This window comes from Hippocampus zosterae, chromosome 2 (assembly GCF_025434085.1).
Source record: "Hippocampus zosterae strain Florida chromosome 2, ASM2543408v3, whole genome shotgun sequence".
In the NCBI taxonomy this organism is placed as follows: domain Eukaryota; kingdom Metazoa; phylum Chordata; class Actinopteri; order Syngnathiformes; family Syngnathidae; genus Hippocampus; species Hippocampus zosterae.
The window spans coordinates 33787574-33805204 of NC_067452.1; the positions used below are offsets into that span (position 1 = coordinate 33787574).

The window sequence follows — 17631 nt, forward strand, 5'->3', positions numbered from 1 at the left end:
AATGAGAGCGATGCATTGTCGAGCAATTGTTTCTGATACCCCCTTCAACCTTTCCCTCATCTCACTCTGCCCCCGCTCTCCACTCCGCCTCTCTCAGCACTCTGTCCTTCAGTAAGTGTTTTAGATTGCCCGGTGGCTCAGTGGAAATCAGTATAGATTGACACTTTGACACCAACGTTAATTGCCAATTCCTAACTATCAGCAGTCCGCCTTTGACGGAAGTCTTCTCCTCACCTGTCCTGTCAAGGTTTCTGGTTGTGACACAGTGTTGGCTGTATTAAATATGTCTCTGGGAATCTCGGCTGGTAACAAGGTGACTGTGTTTCTTTCAGTTCCATCGACATTTCAAAGATAAGGCGTTCCCCACATTGTACATCGGCTTTATGAGCGATGCCGCGTGGGTGTTGTCTCCATTAGCTCCAAATGTCTCTTACAACAATTGCCTGCAATTACACACTGATAGCCAGCCAGTTGCACAAAATGAAAGCTGTTTGACACTTAGAACTCATTTGCTTGGCAACTACACTGAAAAAAAAGGTTTTTGTCCAATTTATTCCATTTTATTTTGTCAAGTAGGTGCACAAATTATACTCATCTGGATCCAGATATTAATAGCTAGATGTATAGTCCATCCATCCACCGCATATGCTTAATGTGCTTAAATGCTTAATCTCCCCGATGGCTGCGGACATGCTGCAGCCTATCCCAGTCATCTTCGGGCAGTCAGAGGAGTACACCCCGTACTGGTTTGCCAGCGGACACACAGACAAACAACCATTCGCTCTCACAATCACACCCAGGGACAATGTAGACTTAAAAAAATATATAAACTGTGAGTTTGCCAGTAGTGAAATATGTGGGTTTGCTGTACTCTGCAGTCTGCCCTTTACTCTTTTGGCCGTTTGAATTAATTTTTTCTTTATGTATTTGGATATTTTGTGGTGTATCCTCTTTTTCATTTCGTTGAACAGATCATGTGTGTCATACAAACTGCACTGGTGTATTTTCAGATTACCTTTACGTGCCCATGCATTAACACTGCTCTGAATCTTTATATTCTGCTCTAGATACCTTATTAAATTAAGTAGCAAGGGGACATAATCCATTTCACCACCATCCTTTGTCACGTACATCAAAGCACCATGAAGGCTTTAGAGGAGACTCCAATGCTCACTGCCCAGAGGTATCTTCAGTCCCCTCCATCTTTATCTACCATATCATCTTCTCTGCCTCTTTTACTTGGCAGCAATTTTACCAAACTGAGTATCTTTGAAGAAAGGTGCTTGCCAAAAATGATTTTTCAACCAGATAGCCTGCACAAAGGATATATAATACATACCCAGACCAAGGGACAAGTGGTCCTTTTGTTTCCACCGTTTCTCTGTGTATCTCCACAATAGTATTTAATTAAAGAATTATTAGCTCATTCACTGCTAGCTGCGGAACAGGTTAGCACGTCGGCAGTGCAGAGGTGCAGGGTTTGAGTCCAGCTATGGGGGTTTGCATGTTCTCCCTGTGTTTTCTCCGGGTTCCTCCCACATTCCAAAGACATGGCTTGGTTGGACAATCTATATTGTCTACAGGTGATTGTGAGTGTGGATTGTTGTTTCACTACGTATGCCCATAAAGGATGGATGGATTTCTAGCTGTTTTCAATGCAGTGTTTTCCATAATGTCAGCCATTTTAAAGCCTTCTGATCTTCAAAGATTCAAAGAACAAAAACAATTACAGTGGTACCGCTACTTACGAACGTCTCCTCATACGAAATTTTCAAGTTGCAAAACGCCTCACCAGGAAAACATTGCCTCTTTTTAACGAAATCAATTTCAAGATATGAAAGGTAAAAATACAGGATGGGCTGCTGCTCACAGCTCCGAGTTTCCTGAATGTAACATACTTATATAGCTGCTCTGCCATTGGCTATTACCGAACATCATCCTGGCATCCCATTGGCTAAGAGGGACTACTGTACGTGTCTATGTGTGTGGATAGATATGTGTCTTCTATGCAGTGTCCTCGTCATTCATCCCTTGTGTCATGAGGCATTCCGATAGTTTTACGTAAATGTGAATCACCCAGAAAAAGGATTCACATGTTGGGCGATCGCTCATTATGCCGACGTTTGCCTTGGATATTTGTGAAGGATTGTTAAAAGCCGACAAAAACAAACATCCTTGCCTCAGTTCTTTACATAACATAATTCAAAAACCACTTCTGTGAGAGAACATGAACTAAAGAGGGCAAAAACCTCCGATGAGGACGCAGTTAAAAGTTAAATGACCATCATTTTGATTCTTTACTCTCTTCTTTCTTTTTTACATCATGCACAACTCTCATTTATTGGGCAATAATCTAATTGTAACATGTATTTGTTACATATGTTGATGAATTTTTATGCTTTAGAAAACATTTATGTCTGAATTTGGGGGCGGTGGGCTTGGAACGGAATAGGGCATTTACATGAAAAAACGTGTCTCTTCTTACAAAATTTTGTAGTAAAGAAATTTCTTCCACAACCAATTAATTTTAGTAAGTAGGGCTACCACTGTACATCGTTTAGCCCAACCTACCAGAATAAATCATTGGTTGTTTTACAAGACACTGTTTTACAATTACTCTATGCCTCAGAGTACAGTAGCTCCTACTCCCACTGCCATTTATGAAATGAAGCTATTTTGGTCTGAAGGGACCTTGGCTATTGATCAAGGTCAGGGCCTTGCTCTATTATGGCTAAGATTGGACAGATGTTACTTTATAAATGGCCACAGCCTTGACGTCAGTCACGGCCAGAGAGGGTTTGAAGGAAATGCAAATGACTTGTCAGAAGTTAATCTGTCTTTTCTGTGGCAAAGGACTCACGATTGCAGCTGGAAGTTATAGCTGCCAAGTATACATATCATTTATCCAAGGTTGACTTGGACCAGAGAAGTTTATAATACGAGGGGGCTGTCCAGCCGGGCAGCAGGCAGCTTTTCCAAAATGACTGAGCTGCACTTCCTTTTGATTTTCCCAAAGACAAATTGGCTTGGATCAGTCTCACTAGACAGCTGTTTGATGGAGAGGTGAGACGTATGAGGGCCCACAGAGGCCTTTTCATCATGACCGCTCTTTTCTTTCTCTTTTCCTCTTGAAGCGTGTCACCTGCTGCAATGTGTCATTGTGTCCAGTAAGCTTTCATGCACTATCACTCACTCACACAGCATACTAAATCTAAGATATGAAACAATAAACTTATGCACAAATGATCCACTCAAACACAAATGTCACCAAAAAATAAAAAAATAAAACCACAAACCCACAACAAAAAGGTTGTGGGTCTGGGTTATCGTCTACATTAGTGTGGGGGGAGAAATACAGCCAACTCGTACTTCACACACATTTGGAACTAAAAGATTGTCATCGGTCAAGTTCACCAATTTAAGGCCACAATGAAAATGTTTTGCATATTGAATTTGCCAGAAACAATAGGTACGGCTGTGTGACTACTTGATACAAAAGGATTCATTGAGTTTGGGTCAGGACCTAAAATGTTATTGTGATTGGCCTATGACGTGCATGCCGAGTATGTCGTGCCTGTCATTGTGAAAACACAAATTAGACTCACTGTTTGTGCAAGGCGACAACTCGGTTAATATTGTCAGCTGTGTGTGTGGGTGTGTGTGTGCGTGTGTGTGTGAGTGAGCGAGAGCAAGAGAAACAAAGAAAACAAAAAAAAACCAAAAGAGTATACCGTATTTTCCACACTTTGAGGCACACTTAAAATCATTCAATTTTCTCCATAGATGACAGTACAGTCAGACGCGCCTTATATATGAATCAATATTCAGATTTCTTGGATGTAGTATTTTTAATGTTCTGTAAAGTGCTCTGTTACAGCTGCAGGAGTTGCGAAAGCTCTATAGAAATAAAGCTACATTTTTTTGTATTCCCTAAAGCATAACTCCATCTCGTGGATCCATAACGCAACCACAGCCATAAGTGTAGTTTCTATTCTATGTGCCTTGTAACGCGGTGTGACCTATGTGTGTACAGACCATTCATTGAAGGTGCACCTTATACTCCGAAACGCCTTATAGTGCGGAAAATACGGTAAGTTACTACAGGTAGATGCCGAGTAAAAATGTTTTTGCTTCCAGAAGCAAGCCAAATCCCGCAAGAGAAAAATCGATTTGAATGTGTATTTTGTTCGTTTTGTTTCGTTAAAAAAATGAAAAACTGCAGGGCCCTATGAACAGTACTGATGCTTTTGTGTTTTGATTTTATTTCAGGGGAATTTCCTCAACTATTAATTAAAATTGTTGTGTTCTTGTTTCTTGACTGTATTTTAGGTTTGGCAGTTCATCAGATAATCACTATCACTGTGTCTCTCATTATGGTTATCGCAGCCTTGATCACAACACTTGTCCTTAAAAACTGGTAGGAAAGTCTCCCTTCTTTTTACTCATGACAAGACAATGTAGAGAACACTTGCTTTCTTCAGATTGGCCTATAGACACCTCAAGCACAAGGTATGATTTTATTTTTGTTTTTTTGTCTTTGGTGCGTGTTTTTGTAGCTGTGCACAGTCAGGAAATGGCCGCCACAGTAGCCATCAGCGCAAGATCCACCAGCAGGAAGAAAGCTGCCAAAACCTGACAGATTTCACCCCGGCCAGGGTTCCCAGCAAGGTGGATATCTTCACTGCCTACAATGACAACCTGCAGTGCTCTCATGAGTGTGTTCGGACTGCCGTCCCCATCTACACTGACGAGATGATCCAGCAGACGCCCGTCTACAAGACATCTTACAATGGAAACAGGTACAATAGACAAGGATATGTCTATAATAAACACATGTTTATTATTCAATCATGTGTGTACTCTCACAGTAGAATACTTGAGGTCGTACTAGTTGCAATTTGGCCAGAGATTTTGGTCTCAAAATCTCAAGTGTGATCCTCCAAGCCGCCATGCATCGCGTTCTATATCGCAGATAGAAGTCAACAGGTTTCTATGCTGGGAACATAGAATGGATGATTTTCATTTCCTTTGAGGAAAATCACTTTTGACCCAACGCAGATCATGTTCAACTCATTTTTGTCACGGGCCACATTAGAGTTAGCGGTTCCCTTGGAGGGCCGTTGTGACTGTGAAACCATATAAGGAAGTCAAGAATAATGGTTTATTCAACAATAGTTTAAGTTACTGTGATGAAGGTTTTGGTAACAAGAAAACTTATAATAGCTCTCCTATATATCACATACGAGAATTTGAAATTTTGGCAAAAATGTTAGTAAGCATCATAGAAGTCAACATGTTTGATTTATTGTTCTTGTTTTGATTGTAGTGTCCTTGAGTGTTTTGAAAGGCGCTTATAAATGAAATGTATTATTATTATTGACTTTCGCGGACCGCATCAAATGATGTGGCGGGCCAGATCTCGCACCCCATGCCTCAGGTTTGACACCTGTGCGTTCACGGTTCCTGTGGCTATCTCGATTTTTATTTAGCTGTCTGACTTTACAAACAATACCAAATCACAATTGTGTACAAGTTCTTCCAAGTTGAAGATAATGCCATTGTTTTCTCGTCAGCTATTAGTGAAACCTTTTTTGCGCGGAGTCAAGCTGCAACATTACAAGACATTCCCTCAACTTAAAATCAATCAGCCAGTTACTATATTTGCATGATATAAGGCTTAAATTTCAAGTCTTAATGTTTGGTGAATCCGAGCTTGAGGGTACATGACTGGTCTGTCGTAGGTTACATGCTGCACTTTAATCTTTAAATGAGCTTATATCAACCTGAAGCAACCTTGCTTAGCCACAAATCCAGGACCCAAGAAAGCTGGATGAGCAACATGCCCCGTACATTAAATCGCACTCAACTGTATGATTGAAATCTACCAGGGGCTGCTGCTGCTGCTGTTGTTGTGTAAAATGACTCGGCCCGCGATGAGAAGGGCTATGAAGTCTCTCCGGGGATATTTTCTGCCTGATAGAAATTACAGACAGGTATACGATTTTGAAAACTCAACTCCAATGTAATATTTGACAAGCGCATGCATCGGAGTCACTATAATAACAAAGGGTCACCACTGCAACTTAAGACTTTAAATCCACATTAACTTGTTTACCACGGGGAGATCCCAGAACACAAATGCCGGTAAAGCATCGGTGAAGAGGGAGTTCACGCCAATTTAGAAAGTATTTCACTTTGGGGATGAATATGGCAGGCATGGGCAACATTAAAATATTGCCTTTTTGGATTTTAATACCTTGAACATTGTATGTGTCGTGTGACGAGAAGCTTCTTCATTTTAACAGCATTCGCTGTCAGAGTGGATAACAGTTTCTGTCATCTGAGCTGCTGGGCATGCAAAGATGGTCACACTTACTTATTGTATCCCTGCAACAGATTTATTATGCTGGCACTGAGGGAAGAGTAATTCATCTGGTACAAACAGTCCAAAGTGTCTTCAATAATTAAGCGCGCTGCCTCCAAAGTGCGCTGCTGGCGAATATGGGCACATTATTTTATTTATTTATTTTTATAATTGGTTGTTGTGACCCAATTGTTTGACTATGATTATCATTTCCCACCTATGCAGTCATGTTTGTGATACAATACAAACGGTCCACTTAAACATCGTATTGAAATATCCTATGATGAGCTTGTAACATATTTCAACTTAACTCGCAGGCCCTCGCCCTCCGAAAGACAACTGATTCCTGTCGCCTTTGTGTCAGAGAAATGGTTTGAGATCTCTTGTTGACAAGCTGAAGGCCTTGTTCACTTCCCTTTGGAGGAAGAGAGTTCCCGAATCCATGCTTTGGTAGGTACTGCATTGTCACTGTCCAAGTATGTACGGTACGTTTGATATTTTCCTATTGTGGGCTTTGTTTCATTCCTCTCTCCTGTCAAAGGATTAGGTTACTCAATAACAAATAAAGGTTGGCAAAATTAGTCAATAGTATGGTACAGTTTGGACATGAACTTATTGTTGATTATATGTCTGGATGCCGTTGAGGCAAAAGATAGAGAACTAGTCGAGCATGGGTGTCGTTTGCATGACGTCAACTCTTGTTATGGTTGGAATATGCTCAATCTTTGACCAAAATAAGAACAGAACAGAAGAAGAACAACAGAACTGTATTGTACAAAAGGGAGAGCGAGAACATCGCAACCACAACCTGCAAAATGAAAATGACAAAAGTGTTGACGTGCAAAATAAACAACCAAAAATTCCAGTAAATAGACAGAGCCTGATTAAGAGATGGAAGATACTCAAGTGAAATGGCATGTTTACGACACAAAAACATCAGCAAGCACAACGAACAGAATTGTGACTGCACAAGAAGTAAACGTACGACAGAAGAAACAGACCTTCAACTACTCAAGCGTTCCACCAAGAAAAGAGCAAATAAACAAAAAAGTACTTGTGTTTTAAGAGTTACAACCATGAATGTACAACAACAGAACGGCAATGCAAAACAAGCCACAACTAACACGCACAGACAATGGCAAATTTGGCAAGTAGGCAACAGCCTGATATGTATCTCCTGTTTTGTGCCTGAGTTAATTGTCATGGAGATCAGCTGTGTGAAGCAGGCTCCGCCCATCTGAACTACCCAGGTGAATGAGAGTACAAAAAAAATAAACAGCAAACAGCATCCACCATCAGCAAACAGCATTTTTTTTGTGCCACAAAACAGCGCAAGAAACCAAAATGGGAATTCAGAACATTCATCAAGAGATGAAAAAAAAAACATTTCAACAAAAAGAACAAATCAAATAAGCCCTAAATTGATATCGATTTTTCTCCGTCGTCAAAGAAATTTCATCAAATGCCCAATCCAGCTGGATATCAATCATTTTACGTACCGAAGTGAAATTAACCAACAAATGATTTCATTTCTCCCATGAAAAAGAAAACGTACTCCGACAAAATATTCTGTCTGCCACTGACCCAGATTTGAAAATTAACAGATTACCTGCAGGTGGGGTCGTAAGAGAAAAGCATCTTCCTGATCCCGGACATACCTTTGTCGCAGTCAATTCAGGGTTCTACAGCAGCGCTCCAGTTGCACAAAATTCTTGATTATCTCATCAATATCAGAGACATTACCTTAAATATAATGGAACGGTCATGGGTACCGTATGGTCATGTATATTTTTGAGGCCCTGGGCTGAGGGACAGAAAGTCACTCCAACTAAAATAAGATTTTATTAAATGAATAAATGGGCAGTGTTACAGTGACTCTTTGTTTTTAACTAAGCTCATATTCAGGTGTACGGCGGTACCTCTACTTGAGAAATTAATTGATTTTCGAAGAAATTTCCTCACTCGAAAATGTCAGTAGAGACTTTCATGTAAAATGCCCTGATTCGTTCCAAGCCAACCCCCCCCCCCCAAATTCAGATATAAATGTTTCCTAAAGCATAAAAACGCATCAAAATATGAAACAAGTACATGTTCAATTAGATTATTGCACAATAAATGAGAGTTGTGTAGAAAACAAAAAATAAAGAATAAAAATTATGGTCATTCGCTGCTGTAAATTGGGAATTTTGCCATTGTGACACAATTAAAGGGTTTCTTATTCTTATTGAACCATTAACTGCGTCTTCATCGTTTTTTGCCCTCTTTAGTTCATGTTCTCTCTCAGAAGAGTTTTTTTTTGCCTGGCTTTTTGTAAAGCACTGATCCGACGACGGCTGCTTTTGTCGGCTTTTAACAATCCTTCGAAAATGTCCAAGGCAGACATCAGCATAGTGAGCAATCGCCGGACTGGTGATCACTTTTTCTGGGTGATTGACATTTACGTAAAACTATCGGAACGCCTCTTGGCCCGAGCGCCGAATAACTAGGACGCTGCATAGACGCGTATCTATCTACACACATAGACATATACGGTAGAGGTTCCTCTTAGCCAATGGGATGCCAGGAAGATGCCAGCTAATAGCCAATGGCAGAGCAGCTAGAAGCATGTTGCGTTCAGGAAACTCGGAGCTGCGAATAGCGGCCGAGACTTTCGTATCTTGAAATTTATTTCGTAACAAAAGGCCATAATTTCCTGTTGAGACGTTTGGTAACTTGAAAATGTCACATGAAGAGACGTTTGTAAGTAGAGATACCACTGTAATTGTTTTTGTTCTTTGCATTCTACAGGATCCAAATGGACACAAGCGGCTTCTTTTGTAAAGTAGTGTGATCTCTCTTTGGACATTGGTGAAGATATTTATTTTTCTAGAGATGACAAACAGAGCAGTCACAGTGCACACCCTCTCCATATTTCACCATGAAGATGTAGACCAGATAGCGCATTGAGACGGACATTCACGGGACGTGTGGATCATCATCACCAGTATCTCTAATCATCGATACGCGTTTGACATTTGACAACGGCACCCAAAGGGGCTTCTGTAGGTGGAAGATGAACTCAATTTTTGAACAATGTGCCAATAATGCCACTATGTGCCACAACCTGGATAGAAGAAAGTTGTAACGACAAGAGATGGACAAAACAAAGAGAGCTATATTAACCTTGTATCGACATTGTTTGTTTTGTTTTTTTGTTGTTGTTGTTTTTTTTTTTGTTTTGTTTTTAAGAACTGTGAAAATGATACAATTGTATTTGGATAGTTTTAAGAGATATTTTGAAAAATGGTCGTTTATTTATGTAAAACTCTAATAGACTGGGGGGAAAAAAATGGAAGGAAAAATCTAATATAAATTCCCATTTTAAAAACAGAACAGTGCTATTTTTTATACAGAACACCCTGCCACACCCCTGACAACGGAGATCCAAAGCCCCTTGGATTTGCCACTCTTATGAGACTCTCATTGGAGATTTTCTTTCCTGATTTGAATGACTGGAAATTCTCATAGGGTCTTTTTTTTTATTTTAAACAGCATGCTGCAACATATCTCACAGTATCCCATGTATGTACGGATTCAGTAGGGGGCAACTACTGTACACAACAAACTGCTTACAACTGGACAGGACATTTAACTGGCTCAGGTCTGTCCAACTCGCTCGAACAATTTGTTATATTACACTCAATAGCTGTTTTGGGATCAATACTACATTTGTTCATCATTCAGCAATCGATCAACGACCCTCACAAGCAAATACGTATTTTTATGTATCGGTATGTGGTTATTCACATGAATAAGAAGAAGAATTGCAAGAGGAAACCCTTTTGGGTGACACTTGCCCGAGTTTATTCAATCGATGAGAACGTAGTTTCATAACCTGTGAACGGAGTTAATATTCATAAAATCTGGAGAAAAGAAAATCATTTTGCTTTGACTAAAACGTGACGTCACACAATATTATGAACACAAATAAAATAATCAGCGGTGCGTGAAGACACATTCATATAAAAAAAGGGGTTCTCAGGATCAAGGTAATCTGCAAAGAACCAAAAGTTTCACCCAACAAGTTAGTCTCGCCCACCCAACATTTCTGGGGATTAAGCTGAGAGTGTTTTAAACTTTTTATCCAAGTTCATAGGCAGGAAATGTAGGAGGGTGTGCTTCCATACTTAACATTTTCTGGTCCATGACAGTTGATGGCTTTGAAGACCTGTTTTGTTTTCTTTTCGCATTAAATAAAAAATAAAAAATCTTAAGTTAATCAAAACATGTCCCAAAAAAAAAAACCCCAACAACAAAAAACCCACATTATATTGCTCACTTATCTGATTGGTCCGTGACGAGCATAATAATGCAAACAATAATAAGGTTTTATTTTCCTAGAAAGTGTACTGAAAGGGGGCCTGGTGGCCCACTGGTTAACGCATCCGTCTCACAGTGCAGAGTTGCAGGGTTCGATTCTAGGCCCGGCCTTCCTGTGTGGAATTTGCATGTCTCTCCATGCCTGCCTGGGTTTTCTCCGGGTACTCCAGGTTCCTCCCACATTCCAAAAACATGCGTGGCAGGTTAATGGAGCACTCTAAATTGTCCCTAGGTGTGATTGTGATGTTCGTCTGTGAGTGCCCTGCGATTGGCTGTCAACCAGTTCAGGGTGACCCCGCCTCCAGCACGGCCCGCGACACATGTGAGGATAAGTGGATCAGAAAATGGATGGATGGAAGCGGTAATGAAAACACCAACATAACCACGCCGGGTTTGTTTAGCAAGCGGCAGTTGATCTGGTCCACGCCCGAGTTCTTACTTGACCAAACAAATCACACCAAGGGGGAAATACAAACACGCGATAGATCAAAACGGACCAAAAGGTGCTCGTGTGAAAGCACCCTTAGGTTCTCTTGAGATGCGCCGAGCTCCAATCATTGAACGGCGAAACACAAAGCTTCGAGCGGATGGATTATGTTTGTGCTTTTCAGGAAGATACTTTTGTACGTGCTATTGGTTTGTAAAAAGCACAAATCCATTTCTTCAAATCTCCATGTTTTTTTATTTTTTGGGGTTGTAGATAGCACTTGACAGATGTGGACTGAACTTCATTGGTCACCGTATGTCACCAAAGTGATTTTGGGTTTACAGTCATTTCCTTTACCATGCATCACATTCCCCCCTCGATGAGATCATCATCCTGCGTACATTTTATGAAGGAGGTCCCCAGATGGCTTGGGATGCAAACACTGTGGCACAAAACAGCTTTTTTTTCTTTTTTTTTTTTGCCCTTTTCCCACATGAAAACCACTTTCATGAATGACATACACCAGTTCAGGCTCACTTGTGTCAGGCTGCCTCGTTGCTTCTTTGACATAACCTATATATTTTTGGAATGAAGAGTGTTCACCTTAATCAACAGAGGGTTATGAAGAAAAAAAAAAACAATGTATATTATACACGTGTAAATGTATTTTCTATATATTTGCTTCTATTTGTGTACAGGTGTGTGACATTTTTTTTTCTTTTTTCAACAACTCGCCCGTTTTCCGGGAACGGTTTAAGCTAGGTCTGAGATAGTGTCTTTGTTTACATGTGTAATGACGGTAATTTCTTTTCAAACACAAAACTAACCTTGTGCCAAGCTTCTTACCTGCACTTTCAAGCAGTACGTGTATTATATCTTTAGACAACCAGTATAATATTTCTGTAGACGCTGCAAAAGACGCTTCAGGGGGGGGGAAGCAGCGATCTCTTTGGTTGTTCTGTGCTCACGGTCGGCTGGGAATCCAATGACTTGCTGTCATCCACGTGTTTATGATGATAGACCGTGTTTCGTCACGTGAACAATAAACGGGATTCATCTTACAGTAGCTGCCAAGAAGCCGCCCGATTGCATTCGAACGAGATGGTGTTCCGTTCATTTGTCACACTTGTTATGTTGTTTCATATTTTGCCACATCGTGTATGATTTGTCACACTCATTTACGACAACTATGGCGACAGGGAATCGGGTAAGACATCTAAAAGGGAAAAAAAAATGATGATTGGATTGATGTGTGTACGACATTAATCCACATGCCAAGATTTGAGGTGTCCCTGATGCGATCGGGAAAACTTTTTTTAAAGGATACTCTTTATTTTATTCCAACTCGGGCCTTCTCCTAAACTCTGCGCGTGTCTCTCGAGATGCAAGTCATGGTGATACGGTGGTTGGTCCGCGCGTTACATAATTGATAAAATAACTAAAATAGTTCAATATTGGATGGCCTGTCAAAAAGCTTCTGCGGAGACGGTCGCAGTTCCTTTGATGAAACTCACTCCCATCAACTTTTGATCTCCCGATGAGTCTTCTCGTGCCACCGCGAGCCTTTTGGTTTGTCATGGAAGGCCCCTAGTTTTTTGCATGGATTGCTTGCTTACTTTTTTTCGCGGAATTTATTTGTTCCCCGTCCCTCTTAATGTGGTGAAAATGTAAAATACCACCCGCTCAACATTAGCATGTTCATCATCTCGAGAGAACGTTAAAGCTTTATTATTTGTTTATTTTTAAAAAAGCGTGTTACCTCCCTGAAATCAGCAATTTTTCAAATTTCACATTTGCATGGCAGTGGTTTGTACCAAATTTGTTTGCATTGCATGGAGTCATCCGGTCAATCCATCGGCAAGTGTTAACTGGAGCATGTTCGATGTTTATGAGCAATCAAACGTTTTCCCCTAAACGTATCAACAACTTAACTCAAGTCATGGCAACTGTCACATGAGAATCTTAAATGACATTGAAGATACATCCGGTACCTGTTTGCACGCTTATGATGCTGAACTCCTGCTGCGGAAAACAAAGCCCATTAAATGATGATTAGGTTCCCGGTGGAGACACAAATGACTTGTTGACAATTCCTTATGGTGGATGGTGACTAATTCTAAGATTACTGTTGATTGTTACACTGGGAAATGATAAATCACAAACATAAGTTGCGCTTATCGCAAATCACGTCCAAAACTCATGAGGTAAAAATTTATACTTAAACATATCAAAGCCACACGGACAAATGTTGACCACTGTGACCGTTTTGGCGCCCTTAAAGACTGTGACCATATTTCGATTGTTTCTGAATGACTTTCAATGTATCTGGCAACTCGAAAGGCTCAGATTTTTGCTCGACATTGAGTTGATCAAATTTGATCAAATTTTATGTTTGAAACTTGAACAAGAAGGGATTTTTATTACAATCCAAATTTCTGTGACTCGATACAGGGTGTGATGTTCAGAAATGATTCCAGAATTACAGTTAGCTTGGGAAACGAAAAAAAAAAAATCTCTTTTACCTCTCATATGTAAGAGAATGACTCGTGCTTTGATGCCTTTTCATTTGTATCTACTGTAGATGTTGCCTATTACAAAAGTATTACAGTAATGTAGTGTTCACAAAAAAAAAACAAAAAAAATAGTGCAGACATGCCAGTAGCTAAAAAGTCTTAACGAGGCACCAAAGACTTGACATGCTTTTTTCAGACAACAAATATTTTCACACTATCGTCCCCCCTCCGCCCACCGATTAAAGCCTGTGCTCCACTCTGCGCAAACAAACAATCAGTCATCATGAATTCCAGTTTAGCTGGAGACGCGGCACGGCCATATGACGCCAAGTGTAACGTATTGACGTGCCAGTTGTGTTAATTAGATGTTAGCAAGTATTAATACCTTCAACAAAAATTTTTAACACGGCACTTTGGTTTTTGCTCTGCATTTTTCATGAGCTGAATTGATAGATCTGAGACTTTCTCCGAATTAAAAAAAAAAAGACCTACTTCTCTTCAACATTTTCCGCATATCTATCGAAATCCGTGACAGTGAGTGCTTCTCCTTCCCCGAAATAATTGCACGTTCTTCCACTCCCTCCTCGACGGCTGCGCGGAGTTGCTGCTTATCGGCAGGAACTAGAAACACACTGTTGTCAGAATCAGAATCATCTTTATTGGCCAAGTATGTAGAACACACAAGGAATTTGTCTCCCGTATAACACACTGCACTAGTGTCATCGTAAACAAATAAACAACAAATATTGTACACGCCAAATATCCGTGGATGAGGAAGTTGGCCATGCAAAGACGAGGATGCAATCGTGCAGGAACATGTTGCAACATGAGGCGACGCGGTCAGACATGAACGACTCAAAAAAAAAAAAAAAAAGGAGCCTCAGGGTCACGTCCTCGGTGATACCTCAGTGAAGGCCGCCCATAAAACGCAATTGTGTTAGTACACCGTAATAGAGGACTGCACATACCGTGACCCCATCCCCCACCACCTCCATCGCCAATGTAGGCCACTCGATCCACTACGGCAATACACACGGTCTGTCATCTGCCTTTTCCCCGTGAAAACAGAAATTCAAGTGCGATGAGAACACCTCTTTCTAAAGTCCGAACGACAATGAATGTGAACATTTGCCCACTCAATACGCAGATTAGTTCCTCCAGGGACGCTCTCTGACAGTTGGTGCAGAAACGTGGTCTCTGATGATCTTAGAAGAGACGATTGTGGATGTGTAGATCCTGGGCTACTGTGTTCTGCTGTTATGAGGCTGGTTGGAAGCCCCGCCGAGTTCTCTGAGACGCCTTTGGAGACAGCTTATGATGATGAAATGATATACGGTGTTGAAAGTCTGATGCACGTGCCTGTAGTCGGCATGCATTTTGCATTCTCCCGCAAACTTGAGACATCCGTAGCATTTTTGCTGTGAGTAAAACCGTACATTTTAGAAATTGGCTTTTTATTGAGGCCAGCCTAAGGCACACCTGTGCAAACATCATGAAGCTTGATTTCCCACCACTGCGAGGTTGATTGATTACTTCGGCAAAGGAGAAGTGCGATTCAGACAGACGTGGAAACAATATTTGAGAGAAACGGGCCTTTCGTGTCCAAGGGCGTAGTTTGCGTTCACAAGGGCAAATAATAATTAGCATTGTTGTGTCCTCACTTGCAAGCATAGAGACGGAAGGACACATGACGCAACAACGAAACGGTTCAAATTTGACGACTAAAATGTTCAAATCACGGGCGAAAAAGGAGAAATTCATATCTTGGTTTTTACAAAACAAAAAGAGCATTTTTTTTTCTCCATTTCACCGCCGTCATGCTTTGTTTTGCTCCGTTATCGTTTCTCCGCACAAAATCTAAGGTCAGCTCTTATCAATGCTATCAATCGATACTCTACAATCTCAAAACGTCAAAGTACCATGCTTCTTAAAGGCTTCACTTTTGACCTGTGAATTTCCCTGCTTCCCTGCAGCCAGAATGTGAAGCGTCACATCTCACGGAGAAATCACCCAACCGCTCGTGGCCCTTTGTGTCGCAAGCAATTGTCGCTGTCACAGACACTGGCTTTGTCATGCATCAAATTAGCCCAAGTTGCACCAGTGGTGTGAACGCGAGATATCGCTTTGACCAAATCGGTCTCGCAATTTCAGGTGAAAAAAGTTGTGATGATCCGGCAATTTGATGGGATGGCATCGGTAAACGCGAGTCTGTGACACAAATATGACTTGGAAGGAGTTGATCGCAAACACTCAATGTCTTCTCAACTCAGTTGTTCGCAGGCGTCCTACACATGAAAAAATACACTCCTCTTTTTTCCTACTCACACCCCCCCCCCCAAAAAAAACCTTGTGGTGCTGCTAGTATGATTATTTTTTCATGTCGCAAAATTTCCAGGAAGTGCGATACACCATACCATGATTTAATTAGCGGTTCCACCGCAGGTACGCAGGTGGGGCAGCAGGACAGAACGCAAAAGTCGATTACATCAACAAAAAAAAACAAAACAAAACAATTATGAGGTGTTATATTTTCTTCCCACTGTGTAGCATCCCAAAGTAGCACAGAAAATTAGAGAGCTGCTTCAAAAATCAGGCCTCTGTTGATTGGGCAAGCCAACCCTGGGTTGGGTTTCTGCAGAAATAAAAAAAATAAAAAAAACGTGAGACAAAATAAACATTAGTTTTGTCTAATTGCCTTGCAGCCTCTGATTGTGCCACATTGTTCACAGAGATTCTGCTTTAAAATACACAACGTGATTAATAGGAACCAAGAATAGACGGAAGGGCACATGGATACCATCTGCGAATCCGGCTATTCTCTGTCAATCAATCCAATTATCTGCTCGGTTTCAAAAATGCTGGGATCAAATCAGGAATACATTGACCGATGTTCATATTCCCAGAAGGATCCCGACAACAGATCGGAAGAGGGGTGCGAAATAAACATGACATATTTTCGAGAGCGACGTCGAATAGGCTGATTTGAACTGGTTGAGAAAGAAGGTGACACGCTGTTCTAAAAGTACAATCACAATTCATCGCTCTCATGAGAAACTTGACTCCAGTTGTGTTGTTGCCATTAAAAATGAAAGGTTTGTACTTTGTATCTAACAGTTTTTTGATATTTGTGTTGAATATATACATGAGTACCTCTGTGAACTTTTGTACAAGACCTCTCTGACTTTATGATCTGTATTTACAAACACTTACAAACAACGCAACTCACAAAGAAGTTTGTCGTTGCGAAGGCTAAATGTACACTTTGATTTGTTCCGGGGAGGGAGGTGGGGGGGCGGTGTTTGTCTTGACAAACCGCACCTCTTCGTTTTGTAGGCATCGGTACACATCACCAATTTCCAAGTGACTTTGATTTGGTTACTCTTGTACGACAAAGCTCTGTATTTGCAAGCACTGTAAATGCGATTCTCATTGGACTCTTCCTTCTGTACATTTAGTACTCTGATGTTGCTCTTAATAAAATGTAAAACAACACGAGCCTGTTCTATAATCACTTTGTTGAGATGAATCCCAGTGAGAAGTGTTCAGGATAAACTGCACAAAATAAAATAATTCAATATGAACTGAAGCTTGACTCTTTCTATATTTGACGATTTCTTTTGTTAGGGCAGCTGTGCTACATTAACATTTTAATTAAGGCACACCTTGTTCAAGATGATATAGCCTTCTGTATTCCAGCTGTGCTGTCAACAAATTGAACCAGCAGTAGATTTTACTGTTGCTTTGCTTTGACAAAACACAAGCATACAGTGCGAGCATGCAGATAGATAGATAGATAGATAGATAGATAGATAGATAGATAGATAGATAGATAGATAGATAGAGGCGGCCCGGTAGTCCAGTGGTTAGCATGTCGGCTTCACAGTGCAGAGGTACCGGGTTCGATTCCAGCTCCGGCCTCCCTGTGTGGAGTTTGCATGTTCTCCCCGGGCCTGCGTGGGTTTTCTCCG

General features: G+C 40.9%; 1 protein-coding gene across 2 annotated transcripts in view; it reads left to right on the forward strand.

Annotated features, from left to right (window-relative positions):
- The window catches only part of ajap1 (adherens junctions associated protein 1), a 43330-nt gene extending 26086 nt beyond the window's left edge, over positions 1-17244 (forward strand). For both annotated transcript variants that reach the window (XM_052057386.1, XM_052057385.1), the window contains exons 3-6: positions 4330-4417; positions 4557-4799; positions 6682-6814; positions 9152-17244. In XM_052057386.1, the coding sequence (XP_051913346.1) occupies positions 4330-4417; positions 4557-4799; positions 6682-6754 (404 nt within the window). In that variant the 3' untranslated portion in view covers positions 6755-6814; positions 9152-17244. The remainder of the gene's footprint in view (positions 1-4329; positions 4418-4556; positions 4800-6681; positions 6815-9151) is intronic.
- The last annotated feature ends 387 nt before the right edge of the window (positions 17245-17631 follow it).